This window comes from Ursus arctos, unplaced genomic scaffold, assembly GCF_023065955.2.
Source record: "Ursus arctos isolate Adak ecotype North America unplaced genomic scaffold, UrsArc2.0 scaffold_12, whole genome shotgun sequence".
In the NCBI taxonomy this organism is placed as follows: Eukaryota; Metazoa; Chordata; class Mammalia; order Carnivora; family Ursidae; genus Ursus; species Ursus arctos.
In genome coordinates this window covers 55,563,570-55,582,250 of record NW_026622786.1, presented here as the reverse complement: position 1 = coordinate 55,582,250, position 18,681 = coordinate 55,563,570, and the positions used below count along the sequence as shown (strand labels likewise).

Sequence of the window (18,681 nt, the reverse complement as noted above, 5' to 3'; positions counted from 1 at the left end):
CATATTTCCATTATAATCAGAGATTGTGGTTTATGTAGTATTCTTTTACATTAGTTGAGACTTTGTATGGCCTATCAGATTCTCCATTATTATAAATGTGTATCTGTGATTTAAAAGAATAGCATAGTAGTTTTTCTTTTTAAAGATTTTATTTTTAAGTAATCGCTGCACCCAACGTGGGGCTCGAACTCACAACCCCAAGATCAGGAGTCGCACGTTCTACTGATGGAGCCAGCCAGGCCCTGCTAGTGTGATAGTTACTGGGTATAGGTTTATACAGAGTCACTAGAGCAAATTAATTAAGTTGTTCAGATATTTTGCATAATTGTGTTTTTGGTGAGGGGAGGTCATGGTAATCTAACAGTCTCCCATTTTGATAGTAAAATTAGTCTATTTTTCATGTAGTTTTTCAGTTTTTGTTTTACATCTTTTCAAGTAAATTTATCAGATGTCTACAAGTTTTAAATTATCTTTATTCATATGTGGCATTATTTAGTAATGCCCTAACACCTATTTCATCTAATATCACTGAACCTGTGCCAACTTTATTTTCGTGTTTGCCTGGTTTTTAGCTTGGAAATTTTTGAGCCACACACAGAATGAATTCAGGTCTCCAACCTGAGAGAGTCTGGACTTGTAAGGAATTCTGAAGGATTACCTTTTTTCTTTTTTTCCACCTCAAGCTAAGGCCAAGGCCAGGAAATATCCTTACTGTCTTCTGTGGTCAAGATTTTGGTCTGTTTGTTTGATTTGTTTGTTTTTAAACTTCATCCATTGCAGGTTTCACCATATTAAAGAAAAAAACTGTAACTAAATTAAATACTTGGGAAAACTTTAATTGTGGACATGTACACGGGGATCAGTCAAGGCTCCTTGAGGATTTGGGGGGAAGCGTTCTTAAAAGGATAAGAAAAAGTAATATTAGTTTCCTTACCACATTATAGGGTTGTGTTTTAACCTGGTTGGCCACCTTCTTTGAATTCAGATTTTAATCAATAGATTATAATCAGATTAGCAGTAGCATATGCTGTGTGTTCAGGATTCTGTAGCTGTTCTTGGCAGTCCTTAGTAGACACAGATAATATGTAGATTCTGGAAGACCATGGTTATGGCTTGTAGAAATATTATGTACATGGTCGAGGTCATTACCTGCAGAGATCTTTCTCAGCCTTTTGGAGGTAACAGACCTAATTTACAGGGATTAGATGTCTAGAAAAATAAAACCTGCTGACAAAAAGGAGATTAGTAGTTCAAGAGAATGGGGGACCAGGGAAAGGGGCAGGAAGGAGAAGGGATTAAAAAGAGGCGTGAAGAAACTTTGGGATTGATGATTGTATCCATCGTCCTGATTATGATGATGAATTCAAATTGTACACTTTAAAATGTGTGTAGTTCTTCATGTCAGTATATCTCAGTGAGGTTTTTAAAGACAAACAAAAACTCCCTGCCCTCCTGGAACTTCCCTTCTAGTGGGGCAAAGCAAACAATGGAGAGTTCAGTGACTGCTACCTTAAAGCAATCTGGGGACAAGACATGTAGATCCACAAAATGGGGCATCTGAAAGGCTGGAAAAGGAGCTCCAGGAAGACAGGGGGCTCATCTGTCTCATAATTACTCTGTCTCCTTTGCCCAAACCACTGCCTGGCACCTCATAGACACAAGCATATACTTGTTGAATGAATAAAGGATCCTAAAAACAAAACATCTCTGACTTCGGGTCACCAGCAATAACATGCCCTCTGGGCACATGCCACCTTTCTGTGCCCCATTTTACTTTATGATTTGGGATTTGTGGTTGTTTCTAGCTTCAGGCACATGTTACAAAAGCACATTTTCAAAAGTTTATCTGTCATCTTTTTGTGGTTAAGATGGATTTCTCAGAATATTTAGTCTATTCTGTTGCTAGAATTTTGTCAGTTCATATCTTGATTCAAAGATCTGAGCTTTCATCAAATGTCTGTTGGAATCCTGTATATAGTGGGGCAGTTAGGACTGTGCAGCAGTCTGGGAATATAACATCACAAAGGAAGCAGACAAGGAATCAGTGTGGGGACACAGATAATAACCACACACAGATGAATAAACTGGTTACCAATTTAATTACTTTAGGGAACAAGGTAATTTAGTTGATTCAGGATAATTCCACATAAGATCCCAGAAGTAAAAAAGATAAATATGTGGTTCTTACCAACTTTGGCTTGTTCCATTAAACCAAATTGAATCTCAGTACAAAGCAAGGATATTTGCATTCTAATTTTAAAAATACAAGTAAGTGTTCAGTAATACCAAAAGTCACGAAAGTCTGTCCAACTGAATTTTTTGGTATAGAGAATAACCATTCAGGTTAACATTGCAATGAAAGAAGCCATACCAGTATCTGTGTCTCTGTTACAGGATGATGTTTCAGTGGTTACAAGATATACTTAACTGTTCGCAGTGGTTACAGGATGTACTTCACTATGTCTCGTCTCTGAAGTTACAGTTTACATGCCAAGCACTATACTACCTTCTGGAATGATGAAGCACCTTTACTCCAGGTGGCGCACTGATGAATGTGACATGTAGTGAAATAAACAGAAGTATAATTATGATGATAGAAGCACGCACAGGATGCTACGGGAGCAGAGATGGGGACCTTCCCAAAGTTGGGAGGTCAGGTGATTACAAATTATCTCCTTGAAAATCTCTTTAAAAGGGATCATCATTAGAAGTAATTCCTTTTATGCATTACTTCCTCCTTAATATAAAAGCAATACGTGTTCTCTAGAATTACCAACAATCAAAAAAGAGAGGATAAAAAGCATCTGAAACAAGGCGCTTGGGTGGGCTCAGTCAGTTAAGCACCCAACTCTTGATTTCGGTTCAGGTCATGATCCCAGGGGACTCCACGCTCAGCCACAAGTCTGCTTGAGATTCCCTCCCTCTCCCTCTGTCCCTCCCCCCCTGTTTACTCACTCCCCCGCCCCCAATAAATAAATAAATCTTTTAAAAAAAAAAGTCACCTGAAACCAGTTACTAGGAGGTGTAGGATAGAAATCTAAATTTTGGCTTGAGATCATTCCCATTTAAACAAACAAACAAAAAAAGAGTGTGACTAAGAAACTAAGTTATCCCCCCCCCAAAAAAAAATCCATAAAGAGGTCTTGAATAAATCCCTAGTCTTTTTCTTGTTTTGTCTCGGTTCACTATTTTCTGTGCTGTTTTTCATCATGGAGTGTGAAATGACAGGCCATCAGGAGTCATAGACATACTAATATTAACTATATGCTCATAACTCTTTGGTATTTTCCCTCTAAAATTTTCTTCAGGGTTACTTCATATATTCTTTGTCTTAAAGGAGTCACGGAGACTAACACAAGTGGAAGACGTACATTCACAGAGAAGTAGTCTCCTGCTGTTAGTTCTCTTTTCTTTTTGCGCACCACCCAAATGAAAGTATCATCTCCCACCAAACGTAATAGTCCCTCAAAATACAGTCATGTTAAACTTATAAAGATGTATCTATTCCAAGTAAGTCCTTAAGCGGAGTACATTTCATTGTGTGTAGATTACTCCTCCCTAAGGTTGATGTGAAGACATGCTTCTATTTCAAGGGAGAAATCCGGACATGCGAGAGCCTGGGGCTGAGGAGAACCTCATGAAGGTTTTTGCAAAGATAAAATGGTTTCTTGTGATCCTCCTGGTGACACTTAGAATGTTACAAGATGTGCTCTTTGATTATTCTTAACAGCAACAGATAATGCAGTGTTCTCTCGTGATATTCCACATTGTGCTAGGTCTTAGACTTGGCTGACAGTACTCTGCAATGTGTAAATATTTGTGATATTCTTTTTTATATATCTGTATACATACATAGGATGTAGACATGTGGGGATCATGCAGCATTGGTGTCAATGTTTTTATAGTCTTACATATTTTTGCTTTATACTCCAATAAGATCAAGGATATCGGGGAGAAAGTGTAACTGTTTCTACACTTAAATCACCAAATCGCTTTGATTTTGTGAATCCGGATTGTTACATTAAAATGCTTCTGAGTTAGTGGTTTCTATAAAAAGGGATTTTGATGTTTAATTAGAAGGCTGTCACATCTAAGGTAGTGTGAGTTTAGTTTTACTATTTTCCAGAAAATTCTAGGAATATTAGATTTTCAGTAATGATTATTAGTCTCTACAAACAGATCAGAAAGAGATTTTTTTCCCCCTAATTTATTAGCACCCTTTGAAGGTAGGAAAATATTTCTCGCAGTGAGAGGTAAGGGCTTTTCTCACTTTCTGATACACAGAGCACCTTCAGCTCCTGTCCTCCAGCTTCAGCCGTGTGACACATGCAGACCTAGACGTGCACAAACCCCTTGGTCTGAAAGCTGTTCTTTCCAGTGGACTCAAAACCTGTTACTATCCAAAAACAACAACAGGCAAACAAAGACTAACAACTTTTGCCATTGTCTCTCACCCTATAGAGAATAGATCCCTGTAGAACCAATATATAATAATCCTCAAACACCACTAAATTGTCAGACCGTAAAACCAAACTCCATTTATTGCTGCTACTGATAGGAAATAACAGCCCGAGTGCAGATCAGAACCAAACTTGGCTTAGTATCAGACACAAAATCATAGGGTTAGAAGTAAGAGAAAGAGAGTCAAAAAGACAAAGTTCTATTGCCACTGGGGATTTACTGTGGGTGCCAAGAAATGATGAATCTGGGCTTAAGCAGCTCATGAATTGCATACTTCGGGCATCACTCTTTAACTGGTTCTGGGAGGTGAGTCTACTTGAACATCTCAGTGGGACCTTCATAACTGACAAAGTATAATTTAAGAAAAAAATGTGACCTATTATGCAAAATGTATGGTTATTTACTTAACTCATTAATGAGGGAACCAGCAAGGTGGTTCGCTTGGTTCAGAGAGAATTGGAGAGAGTGAAGTATTTATTAATTGTTCAAAGAAAGAATGCAGGAATGCCTGGGTGGCTCAGTTGGTTAAGCATCTTCCTTCAGCTCGGGTCATGATCGCAGGGTCCTGGAATCGAGCCCTGCATATGGCTCCTTGCTCAGCTGGGAGCCTGCTTCTCCCTCTCCCCCACCTGCTGCTCCCCCTGTTTGTGCGCTCTCTCTCTCTCTGTCAAATAAATAAATAAAATCTTTAAAAAACAAACAAAAACAAAGAATGCATAAGTTAGATTCAAATTTAGTACAAAACTAGTTAATGTCTTACAGGGCAATAGAACTATAACTTTTGGAATTATCCTCCCTACGGGACTAAAATAATTTGCATCTCTACCAGACAAAATTAATATGCACAGCTATTGGACAAGAACCTTTTCCATCATTGTCATTTTTCTGGCAATTAATATGTTAGAAGACCTAATCAGCATGACTGACAACCAGTTATTCACTCATTCAGCAGATAGCTAAGGGAGGCCTGCTTTGTACCAGGCTCTGTTCTCGGAGCTGAGGGATACCACACTATTTTCTCTGCCCTCATGGAAATCACATTCACCTGGCCTCCTTGCGTGTACCTTGCTCCAGCCTTCATTGCCACAGAGAGCCAGGTCCTGCCTACAACCTTCCCTCGTGTGCCGTAGAGAGATGCCCCAGGTATATGGCAACCCACGTTCAAACTTCAGAGGGACCGAGACATGCTTATCCTATGTTCTTTTTGAGAGTGTTGGTAGAAGTTAATTTTAATAAGTCAGTGGTGTAAAGAGTTTCCTCTTAAATATGTTTTTAAAACATATTAGAGAGAATTTATATCTCTTAATGTTAAAAGCTGGCTGTCCTTGTTCCAAGTATTGTTTTTGACCTAGAAGGATCTGGTTCTGAGGAAAAGGTTTACTGAAAGGAATTCATTTGCTGCCTTTACTCTTCATTTAACTCACTTTTAAGGTTTTCCAACCAAAAATAAAGACGTGGCGTGATCACAGTTCTGTATTCTTTTGTTGCTTAATAGGCATGTTGCATTTAGCATCTTCTCTTCCTTCATCATTCCTGCATTTTATTGATTTTTGGATTTTCTACATATAGATGAAATACTGCTTTGGTTAGACATTATCTTAAATAAATTTGGGTGTGTGTTTTTGTTTATGGATCCCAGATAGTGTTTTCTGCTTTGGAGGAATTTATTACATGCCTGCTTTCTGTAATGGACCAGTCATTGTCCATTTACTGGAGTGTATCCTGCCATTAGTGGTTTTGTCGTATAAAGCATAATTGAATGTACTCTGCTGAAATCCTGTAGCAAAACAAATCTTAATCCAGTTATTTTGGTATTTGTGGACTGCATGGGTATATCAGCTCCTATTCTTTTTAGCAGCTTGGATCTCTGTAAACTTAGCATGTTTTATTTTTCCCAGCGCTCAAGAAAATGTCTACATTCTGTGAAGGTAATCTGATCGTTGAGTTTTGTTCTCTTTAATTAAGTTTGAACCAAATATTTCTATGCTGTATCACTTGGTGTGTAAATTTAAAGAATACTTACACAGAGATACAAAAAGTATTCATCCTAAAGATGTCTTTCTTTTTTAAAACATTAAAATGTATGTTGACTATAAATTACAGATGAATGTTTTTTCACTTACAAAACCTTGGTATTTCATTTCAACTATTTTTTTTAAGAAATAAATCTGTACCTTCTACAATTGAATAAACTTTAAATGTAGAATTAATACAGTGGATACTTTTTACATTTATTTTGAAACGTCTTTCATTTGGATTACTTGGTTGGTAACAGTGTAAATAAAATATACGTAATCGACTTTCTCACTGGTGAAAGGAATGCATTCTTCTGGGTAGGTCCTACAGTCTTAAATGTTGTGCTTTTGAATTCCTGTTTGCTGTAGCAGTGTGCTTACATCACGGTCAATTACATAATAACATAAATATAAGAAAACAAATTGTCTTCCAGTCCTTGTTATGTGACTGAAGTTGTATACCGTCAAAATATTTCCAGATTATCTTTTTAGCCTGTTTGTCTTTGAGGAAGAGGATTGTGCAAAGGCGATTAACCCTTCTCTCAAATTTTGCATTTTCAGAGACAAGGAACTGCGCCACCTCCAATGAAACTCCCACCTCCTTATAAAGCTCCGTCAGATGACAGTGATGAAAATGAAGAAGAATATGCATTTACCAACAGTGAGTTCCTTTTCATTATTTGAAGTGAATGCAGACTTCGTTAAATTGTGCTTTGGGGAGTATTGTCAATTATCAAATGCAATGCTGTGGGTTCTTAGAAAATGTGTAGAAGCAGATCATGCTGAAAAGGAAAATGTTATATCTCCCCAACTTTTGTGACTTTATTTTCCTAAACTTCCCTCCTCAACACAATATATTAGAGTGACTGTCAAAGACAATGGGTTATACAGTATTTGATCTACATTTCCTCCTAGTCTTACTATTTGGCTGTGAATGCAAAAATGCTAAGAATTCCTTTAACTCCCAGTTTGACCCACAGTAGTCTGGGTTGGATGTGGACGTCAGCTCTTGATTACTTGCTCTATTCAAACCGATGGTGGTGTTGCTAATATAAAATTAGAAAAGACCCAAGTCATACTTTCTCCTTTAGAGTTCCTTTCATGACTTTCTTTGCATTAGGTTTATCAAATACACATTCATACATGTATTTAATGGAGGCTTTATTTAAAAGAATTTGCATTTCTTTTATGCACGTAAAGTATATGTAGTTAGATCCAGTTGCTATTGTACATGGAGTTTCTTTTGGAAGGATGAAAATACCCTAAAGTTAGATTGTGGTGATGGTTGCACATTTTGTGAATATAGTAAAACCCACAGGATTATATATTTAAATGGGTGGATTTTATGGTTTGTGAAATGTGTGTATATATGTTCTTTTAAAAATAATCTTGTTCCTTCCACAATTTAGAAACAGAGTTTGATATGGATATGGAAAGAGTTAAAATTCTGGCTGCAACACTTTTTAGTGTATGACCTTCAGCATGCCCTCTTCTATAAAAATCATGGTTCTTCCTTCAGAGGGATGTGGTGAAGATTAAAATAAGGTGATAAAGCCTTTAGCCTGCCGTATAGTGAAATTTTAACAAGTATTATAGCTCTTACTAATGATAATTATTATGCTGATTTTATAACTTCATATTTTTTTAAATACAGTAGTAAGTATATAAATTTGAATATAAATAGTGTTTATAATCATTTAGTTGGCTTTATAAGAAATTGATTTGCACTTTGGTTTTACAGAGCCTTTTTTCTGGTGCATTTTTTTCATTTATTCAACACATCTCTGTTGAAAGCCAACTGCTTTTTACTAAGCGTGTTAAGTAAATCTGTTCTGAAAGAAATAAAACAGCTCCTTTTTTCTTGTTGGGGTCACCAACCTGGAAGGGAGGATACAAAGGTATGGGAAGAAAATTTGATCAGTGTGCTATAGTGCCTTGGTTCTCCACCTCTTTTGGAGCGTTACACATGATGGAGGTGACTGATATGTGTGTGTGCATGTGTGACATAATCCCTTGTTCTGATACAGGTATTAGGACAGCTGCAGCAGAGAGGAGATAGCTTGTTGGTTATTCATAATTTCTGGGATGCTAGAGTGCCCATATTTGCATAGTTGTTAGGAAATCTGGTTTAGGCATGTGACTAAAACTATGTTCTAATCCTAGTTCTATTTAGTTGTGAATTCATGGACGAATTAATTAACCCCTTCATGGCTCACACTTGCTCATCTGTAATAGGGGGAGGGGATGTCTTGTGATAAGCTTCCTCATAGGATTGTTAGAATCTGAGGAGCAGAGGATTTAAAGAGCTCAGTATAAGGATTGTGATACTTAGTAAAAACTCTGGTGTCGATGTGGCAGGCCTTTATGTACTATTAACTCAGCCGACATACTAACCTGTGAGGTCTCTAATTAATCAAATAAAGAAACTGAGGCTCAGAGAAATTATGTTCAATGTTACACAGCCAGTAAGTAGTAGAAATGTAATTTAAACCCAGACTCTCCGACTCTAGAGCGTATGCTCTCATCTATACATCTCGTTACTTAAATCTCATTTACCCTGCCAGATGTGGGTACAAAGTGCTTGGAGTTATCTAGTGAATATCACTTAGAGGCCATAAGATACAACAGCAGCCCTCTCCCCAAGGTTCCAGTCATGTACATGTGTGTTCGCACTTGTGCACAAACACATTCATAGCATTAGTGGGGTTCAGGGAGATACCGATTTGCACTGCTTGCAGAAAAAGCCTTCTAATTCCTAAATCATCTTCTAACTAAAACATTTCACAGATTCTCCAGCAAATATATTTAGGCCGTGAATGTGACTTCCCATTCATTTTGCTCCCTTAGTTTTTCCTTCTCAGCATACTTTCCCCTTCCCATTTAACTCCCCATTGAATTCACTGTTCATCTTTCTTCGGAAGAGTTTGAACTGTATGGGGTGTTAAAATGTAGGTGAGCCTAAGGCCTCTAGCTTTCTCATATTTCTTTGTGAAATGGATCCCATGGTTTTTCCTTTGTTCCTTAACTCTCATTAAATGACTACTCTGCTCCTCCATCCAAAACCAAGAGTGGATTGGTTCACTGTTTTATCAGATTCTTATTGTCCCAAAACTAAGAATTTCTTTTTACAGTTGTGAAAATATGATTTTCTTTCTTTCTTTCTCTCTTTCTCTCTTTCTCTCTCTCTTTCTCTCTCTCTCTTTCTCTCTCTCTTTCTCTCTCTTTCTCTCTCTCTCTCTTTCTTTCTTTCCTTTCTTTCCTTTCTTTCTTTCCTTCCTTCCTTCCTTCCTTCCTTCCTTCCTTCCTTCCTTCCTTCCTTCCTTTCTTTCTTTCTTTCTACTTTCCCATGGTCCAGGATTGTGAAGTGGAAGGCTGGAATCCAAGCCTTAGGCCCACCAGGAAGTGGTGATTGCATTAGAGAGATCACAGTCATGAGACACATAGGATTTTTAAAGTATAGTTAAAATCTGGGGTGCCTGGGTGGCTCAGTCCGTTAAGCATTTGCCTTTGGCTCAGGACGTGATCCCGGGTTCCTGGGATTGAGTCCCACATTGGGCTCCCTGCTCCATGAGGAGCCTGCTTCTCCCTCTGCCTCTCTCTCTGTGTCTCTCATGAATAAATGAATAAAATCTTTAAAAAGTAATTTAAGTTAGGTGAGTTTTGGTAAGTTACTTAGTCATAAACTTCATTGTGCCATGGAATGTTTGTTGAGTGGATATTATAGGTGGGCAGACGTTGTTCTAGGTATTGGGAACATGGCAGGGAATAAGATCGCTCTTCTTATTAGCTTATATTCTAGTGGGAGAGAAAGATTATAAACAGTAAGATAGTTAAAATATTGATAGTCTAAATAAAATAAAACAATGTAGTGTGAGAATAAATGCTTTGGAGGAGTCAACATTAAGTAGAATGGGAACGAAAGACCAAGATAATACCAAAGTGACAAGAAGGAATCAAAGAGCTGGCTTATATAGTTCTGTAGATCAGATTTTTTTTTTATTGTGATCCATAGTAACCTATATTTTACTTAACAATCAAGTATAGATGTGTACACATACACTTAGTGCATATATAATTGAAACAAACCAGGACGCCTGGGTGGCGCAGCCATTAAGTGTCTGCCTTTGGCTCAGGTCATGATCCCAGGGTTCTGGGATCGAGCCTCGCATCGGGCTCCCTGCTCAGTGGGAAACCTGCTTCTCCCTCTCCCACTCCCTCTGCTGGTGTTCCCTTTCTTACTGTGTCTCTTTCTGTCCAATAAATAAATAAATAAAATCTTTTAAAAAAAATAAAAATAATTGAAACAAAGGTTTCACAAAATATTACTTTTATAACCCTATAAAAACTTTATTTTTCTATTCTGTTACATTTTTTTAAATGCTGTTTGCAAGTCTATTTCTTTTTTTCTTTTTTTTTTTTTAAGATTTTATTTGTTTGACACAGAGAGAGAGACAGCCAGCGAGAGAGGGAACACAAGCAGGGGGAGTGGGAGAGGAAGAAGCAGGCTCCTAGCGTAGGAGCCTGATATGGGGCTCGATCCCAGAATGCCACTATCACGCCCTGAGCCAAAGGCAGACACTTAACGACTGAGCCACCCAGGCGCCCCTGCAAGCCTGTTTCTTGACTGATGAGTCACAACCTGCAGTATGAAAAACACGAATCTAGAGCTCTGGTTTTCAAACTTCACAGTGTATCAGAAACACATAAAGAGCTTGTTAAAGAACTGGTTGCTGGGCCCACTCCCAATTTCTGATTCTTTACACCTGGGAGGACCAAGAATTTCTGTTTCTAGTAATTTCCCAGGTGATGCTGATACTTCTCATCCGGGGGCCATATTCAGAAAACTACTGGTCTAGCTGGCATTTAAGGTCATGGGAGCCAGTGAGTTTCTTAGGAGCGATGTGTAGACAGCAACAGGAAGCCAACCCAGTATGGGCCTCCTGAACCAGCAGAGGAGCGTCCTAGCATAAGAGCATTTCCAGGAGGTGGTCGAGTCAGGCTATTTAAGAGAAGAACGTGTTTCAGGAAGGGTTTTGTCGCTGAATGTCAGCAGCGAACTGTGGAATGATCCTGAGAGGTTGAGGAGGTTAGAATCATGGAAGCAACTGTTGAACTTAGCAACATAAAACTGATAAGAAAAAGAACACTTGATAAAAATAACGATTGTAGAGATTGTTATGAGAATTAAATGTTGGGGCGCCTGGGTGGCTCAGTTGGTTAGGTGTCTACCTTCAGCTCAGGTTGTGGTCCTGGGGTCTTGGGATCGAGCCCCACATTGGGCTCCCCATTCAGCAAGGCTTCTGCGTCTCCCTCTCCCTCTGCCCCTCCCCACTCCCCCCTTACCCCTGCTCATGCTCTCTCTCGCGCTCTGTTTCAAATAAATATAAAAAGAGAGAGAATTAAATGTTACACTAATGTAGAAAGTGTGGTATATGATAGATATTTACGTCATAGATCCCTTATCTTGCGTAGTTGGGCATAATTCATGAATTCTAATTATAGGAAGTCTATTGGTCAATTGAATCAAAAGTGCTTACATTTTAATTAAGAATTAGGAAACAATTAAGAATTAAGAAACAATATCTACATAAATGCTCAGCTGTAAAAAACTACCATTATTAGGGGCACCTGGGTGGCGCAGTTGTTAAGCGTCTGCCTTCTGCTCAGGGTGTGATCCCGGTGCTCTGGGATTGAGCCCCACATCAGGCTCCTCCACTAGGAGCCTGCTTCTTCCTCTCCCACTCCCCCTGCTTGTGTTCCCTCTCTTGCTGGCTGTCTCTCTCTGTCAAATAAATAAATAAAATCTTAAAAAAGAAAAAAACTACCATTATCAGTCCTGCAGGAGTTGTCAAAGGGAGGTTACCAATGGTACAGAACATCAGACTTAACTTTATGGTAATAGTCTTTAATACCTGAATTTAAAAGTTCTTGTCAAAGGTTCAGGATCACTGAGGGTATGAAGTAGCACTGAGTTCACTATCACATGGTGACTTTCAAATCTTCATTTTCAGGCATAACTTCTCTCTGATATCCTGACCTGTTTTCAGTTGGCTGTTGGAAAGATACCATGTTGGGGTGCCTGGGTGGCACAGTTGGTTAAGCGTCAACTCTTGATTTCAGCTCAGGTCATGATCTCAGGGTGAGATCGAGCCCCATGTCCTGACTCTGTGCTCAGCAGGTAGTCTGCTTCCCCTCTCCCTCTCCTTCTGCCCCTCCCCACACTCTCTGAAATAAATCTTAAAAAAAAAAGATACCACATCTTTTTCCCACTAGCACTTTAAATCTTTTGTGCAAAACAAAATGTGTTTCTTCCTGAAGTCTGAACTTTTTCCTTATATTCTCAATTTTTCATAAAGTCCTTATCCCAGACTAAAACTTCACTTCCGCTTATTATCTCTCTTCCTAGATTAATCTTCATTCTCAGTCTCTCCCACATTTGTAGCTTCCTTTGCATTTTCATTGCCACAATTTTAGTAACTATATAGTTGTAATCACAATTTATTGAGTACCTACTATGTGTCCTACATTTTCCCCAAGTCTTTAAATGCTTTCTCATTTGATTTACAGAAGAGTCTATGAAAGGAGATCTTATCTTTTCTGCTGATTTCAGCTTAATCTCACCTTCTTTGGAAAACTTTGCCTCACTCCTTAGTCTAATAAATATTCTTGTATTTTTTCTTTTTAGCACTTAACAAAATGTGATTTATGTGATTATTAGTTTAATATCTGTCTTTCCCTTCAAATTCCATGAGTCTCGCAATCCTCTCTGTTTTGGCCTGGCACATTATAGAAACCCAGTATTTGGGCAAATTAATGACGGAGGGTGTGTGACTTGCATAGTGATGGGGTGGGAGTGTGATGAAAATCCACTTGGGCTCGTGGGGCTTCAGGATACCCTTTCTACTGAGCTGTACCATCCATCTTGCTGCAGAGCCTTCTGTCCAGAACAGCTTGCCTTCTGTCTCCCAGTATGTCACCCCTCACCTTATATAAAAGTATTGATCCCCAGGGAGAGAAGGCACTATCTCTAAAAAGTCCTGCTTTGTTCACTTTTAATCCCAGACATTAAATGCTTTTACTTCACCCCGTCTTTCTAACCTGTTGGTATTCATTCTTTCAACTACATATTTAAACATCAGGGAGCAGAAGTTTTAGAATGACTTTTTAGTAACCTCTAAGAGAGTGATCATAAAGAAGCAGTGAGAATCATACAATAGACATGTCTCTTGATGCATATTAAGTTCTAGAAACTCAGAATATAATTGACTTCTTTGACACTTGGCTTTTAAGTGGTATAGCAAAGATGTGAATGGAACCACAGGCTGAGTGAAGGCCTCTTAAAGTCTTTTTTTTAATACTTTAATTTTAGAATAGCATATTCTCCTTTGGTATTTTGTTTTTCCACCTTTTTCCCCCCTCAGAAGGACCCAGTTTAATTATTGATCCTGGTACATCTTCTGCTCAGATTCCTCCCCCCCACCACCAAATTTTATGTCATTTTTAATATTTGGCAAAAAGTATATATTTAGGCTATGAAGCATAATAAAATTATCCTGTGAATTACACCATGCAAATAAAAATTAGATTACTAACACTTTGCATCTTCGTGTTTTACTTTAATTGCTTTATTTCATTTTTTCAAAGATTGGATATTAGCTAAGACCCTCTGAAATGTGATATATTAGCAAATATTCAGAGTCACAATAGTTATAAGTTTAGAGGGGTTGCTTTTTTGGAAAATTACAGCTTTATTGAGATATAATCCACATTACTATATAATTCATTTACTTAAAGTATACGGTTCAGTGTCTTTGATTTACACTGTTATTCAACCATCACTATTACCAATTTTAGAACAGCTGGAACATTTTCATTGCCCCCCCCCCCAAGAAAGTCCTACTCATTAGCAGTCAGTCCACTTCACCATATTTATTCAGAAATTCTTTATATTCATACGTAAAATATACATACATATATATTCTAATTTTTAAAAAGACTTTATAGATAATCCACATATATGGGGGTGGGGATCCTGCCCGAAATCCCTTTTCCTCTTACCAAAAATAGAATCTGCATCTAAAGTTGGAAGAAGACAAGGTTGCTTGCTAGCTCTATTGTCCTCAAGAATCTAGCAGGGCATTGAGCTCAGCTCCTTTGCTCATCTCCAAAAAAAAAAAAATGAGAGAACAAATTATTCACAGAGGGTGTCGTAGACAATCTCAAAAATTCAGACCTCCCCAAAAATTTGTTGGCAAGGTTAAGTAAGACTGTATATGAATTGCACTTATGAAAATATTATCTAATCAGTATTATCTACTGAAAAAATGTAAAACTTGTCTAATAGTGATAATGGGCAAACTACAAAATATCTAGGAATAATAGAATTAGAAATGTTAAACTCATGGCAGTAATCCATAATAACTCTTTGTCATTTATTCTTGGGCACTGTGATGAAAGCTCTAAACCCACCCCCCAGAAAAGTGTATATAGACACACAAAACCATTGTCACCCATGCACGCACCCTCACACACGCACACACACACACCTCATTTTAAATAGACATCAAGGCATTATTTTGCCTATTTAGTGGAAGTTCTGAAGCCCATTTAAGAATTCATGGACCATAGGTTGATAACCCCTACAGTTTCTTTTTTAAAGGAAACTGTGGAACTTTATTAAAGAAGATTCAGGGGGAAAATAGAGACATGTTCTTTTCCTGATTGGAAGAGTAAGTATATTAAAGATTTCAATTATTTTTACATTAGTCTGTAAGTTTAAGATAATTTGAATCCAGATACTAAATATATATAGCCTGGGCTTGAAAATTGGTTTGGAAGTGAAATGCTAGACGGTTTTGAAAAGTCTCTCCCCGTATCTGAATATATTCTAAACTGGTAGTTTTCAAACTGAACCTGGAGTTTTAGAAATGAGTGGGAGTGTTTTGGTTGTCTCAATCAGCTTTTCTCAACCCTGGCACTATTGCCATTTTGACCAGATAATTCTTTGTTGGGTGGGGGAAGGAGGCTGTTCTTTGCATTGTAAGATGTTTGACAGCATCCCTGGTCTCTACCCACTAGATGCCAGTAACACTCTCTCTCCCACCTCAGTTGTGATGACAGCCAAAGATGTCTCCACACATTGCCAGGTGTCCCCTCTTCTAAATGGTTGGGGGATTCTACTGTCATTTATTAGTTGAATTGCCAGGAGCACTGCGTTGTATGGAATAGTCCCATACAATGAAGAGTTAACCCTGCCCAGAGTACCAATAGCCCTTCTGATCAGAAACATTGTTTAAAACTGCAGTAAATAGGGGCGCCTGGGTGGCACAGTGGTTAAGCGTCTGCCTTCCCCCTCAGGGTGTGATCCTGGCGTTATGGGATCGAGCCCCACATCAGGCTCCTCTGCTATGAGCCTGCTTCTTCCTCTCCCACTCCCCCCTCTCTTGCTGGCTGTCACTATCTCTGTCGAATAAATAAATAAAATCTTTAAAAAAAAAAAAACTGCAGTAAATAGGGGCACTTGGGTGGCTCAGTCAGTTTAACAGCTGCCTTCGGCTCAGGTCATGATCCCGGGGTTCTAGGATCGAGCCCTGCATCAGGCTCCCTGCTCAGTGAGTATCCTGCTTCTCCCTCTCATCTGTCCCTCCCCACTGCTTGTTCTCTATCTCTCTCTCTAATAAATAAATCTTTTTAAAAAACTGCAGTAATTCGTTCAATATTTGCAAATAAAAATGGTCTAGAAATAAACCCAGGTGTTAAGAATTTAGAACATAAAAAATAATCTTTTTTGAAATAGCAGAAATAGGATTATTCAGTAAATGATGGGATATATAATAATTAGGGGGAGAAAATGTAGAGATCTCCATTTCTCATCAAAATGAGAAATTAATTTTGAATATTGTTTGCTTCCAGAAACAAACTATAAAAAGTCTATAAAATTTTAAAAATGTAATCTTGGTAGAAGGAAAGGCCTTTCATATTATTATACCAACACTATAAAGGAAAATAATTATAAGTTCACTTACATAAAAATTGAAAACAATTATAACAATAAATATATCTTTAAGCAATATCGTTGCCAGTAAATATTCAAAATGTTCTTAGGTATTCTCCCACAAAATTTACATTCAGATGTAGAAATAGTTTATCCATGTATAAAAAACAGAGTATGAAAAGTAGGGGATAATAAAAAAATATGTATACATCAATATATATACATGTCAAAAGAAAAAGACACGTACGTCAATAGAAAAACAAGCAAAGATCAGACAGTATGAAACAAAAGAAATAGATTTGGACAGCAAATACAAAAAGTCTTTTCAGCCTCACTAATAATGAGAGATACGTAAATTAATAAGTCAGATTTTTTTGCCTACCAGATTACTTAGGATTTTAAAAATTAATATTGCTCATTGTTGGAGAGGTTGTAGAAAAATAGGAGTACTTACGTACTGTTGGCAGGAATATGAACTCATGTACCTCTTTTTGGACACCCATTTGGCAGCATGTATAAAAAATTTAAATGTGCATGTTCTTTGCCTGAATAATTCAACTTCCAGTGAAATAGCCTAGGGAATTCATTGCCCATGTGAATTTCTGTATATGCATATGTGTATATTCCTACAAAAATATGTTCTGCATTTTTCACTAATAGCAATTATAGCAGTATGTATTATATGTAACTAATACATAATAAAGCCTTGATTAAGTCACTTAATCTAAACATTTTTAGCCATCCGATTTGAAACAGGTTGCATCCTTTTCATTTAGATTCCTCATTTGTAAGGTGGAGATACTATTAGTACTCCTTTCACTGAGTTGCTGTGAGAGCCTAGAAGAGGTAATGTATATAAAATCCTTATATAGGAAGTGACATGTATGAAGTATTCCAGAAATGTTAGCTACTACTCTTTCTTATCATCAGTAGTAATACAACGTTCTTCAGTGTTTGCCAGATATTGTCACTACAGAATGAAATTTCTATGGGCCCTCGGGTGGCTTAGTCAGTTAAGTGTCCGACTCTTGATCTCAGCTCAGGTCTTGATCTCAGGGGCATGAGTTCAAGCCCCATGTTGGGCTCCACACTGGGCCTGGAGTCTACTTTAAAAAAAAAAAAAAGAATGGAATTTTTGGCATATGTATATATTAAAATTTTACTAAAACTTACTATAGCTTAATTTTTTAAATGTTAACAGGTTTTTTAAGTTTAACACCATCATGTAGGGGGGCGCCTGGGTGGCACAGTGGTTAAGCATCTGCCTTCGGCTCAGGGAGTGATCCCGGCGTTATGGGATCGAGCCCCACATCAGGCTCCTCCGCTATGAGCCTGCTTCTTCCTCTCCCACTCCCCCTGCTTGTGTTCCCTCTCTCGCTGGCTGTCTCTGTCTCTGTCAAATAAATAAATAAAATCTTTAAAAAAAAAAAAAAACAACAAACACTATCATGTAGGATCAGTAGTACTTCATTAACAACTCTGTGCAGCTGGGCTGCTGCCTGGTCACCATTGTGCGCTGTGACACTGACTCTTCCACTTTCAGTTGCGATCACTGGAACAGAAAGGCATTTTGGAATACTTCCTTTTTCTCGAGTATTTTTCTCTTTATTTTCTTTGGACCAAAGGTGGAATTATCCTAGAGGTATTTGTATATGATTTTGTGGTTTTTTCTTCCAATGGAATTTTACCATTGCAGGGTCGACATTTCCCTTCATTCTTCCCAGTGTAGGGAAAATACACAGCAGAATTTTTTGAGAAAAATTCATGGTCCAAATGGAATTTAAAAACTAAAAATATAGCTTTTAAAGATTACTTTCATATGAGTGCTAGTTTGCCAAACAGTCCTACAAAGTTTATGACATAATCTCCCTTATTTTGCCTTGTAGTATTTAAATATTTATAAATTTGTTGATTCACAAAGGTCATGATGTTCTTTATAGAGTTAATTCTCTTAATATTCACATTAACTGTTAATATATTTTCCTACTTAACCTTTTAAGAATTTTAATTTTTCATACAAAATGGTAGCAGCTTGCACCCTCGTCTTTAATTATTTGTAGCGTGTTACTCTTATAGTAATGAACATTTGTATTTCAGTCAACTGAGAGGATTTCAACATATCAAGCACATAAAGAAATTTTTCACTCTAAGATACATCAAGAATTCTAACCTAGGAATTAACAGTAAATGAAAACATCAGCCTTGTTTGAG

General features: G+C 37.6%; 1 protein-coding gene across 4 annotated transcripts in view; it reads left to right on the top strand.

Moving 5' to 3' along the window:
* Nucleotides 1-18,681, top strand: part of PATJ (PATJ crumbs cell polarity complex component) — a 336,460-nt gene that overhangs the window by 142,667 nt on the left and 175,112 nt on the right. For all 4 annotated transcript variants that reach the window (XM_048220189.2, XM_026497951.4, XM_026497952.4 and 1 more), the window contains exon 27: nucleotides 7,038-7,137. In XM_048220189.2, coding sequence (XP_048076146.1) covers nucleotides 7,038-7,137 — 100 coding nt within the window. The remainder of the gene's footprint in view (nucleotides 1-7,037; nucleotides 7,138-18,681) is intronic.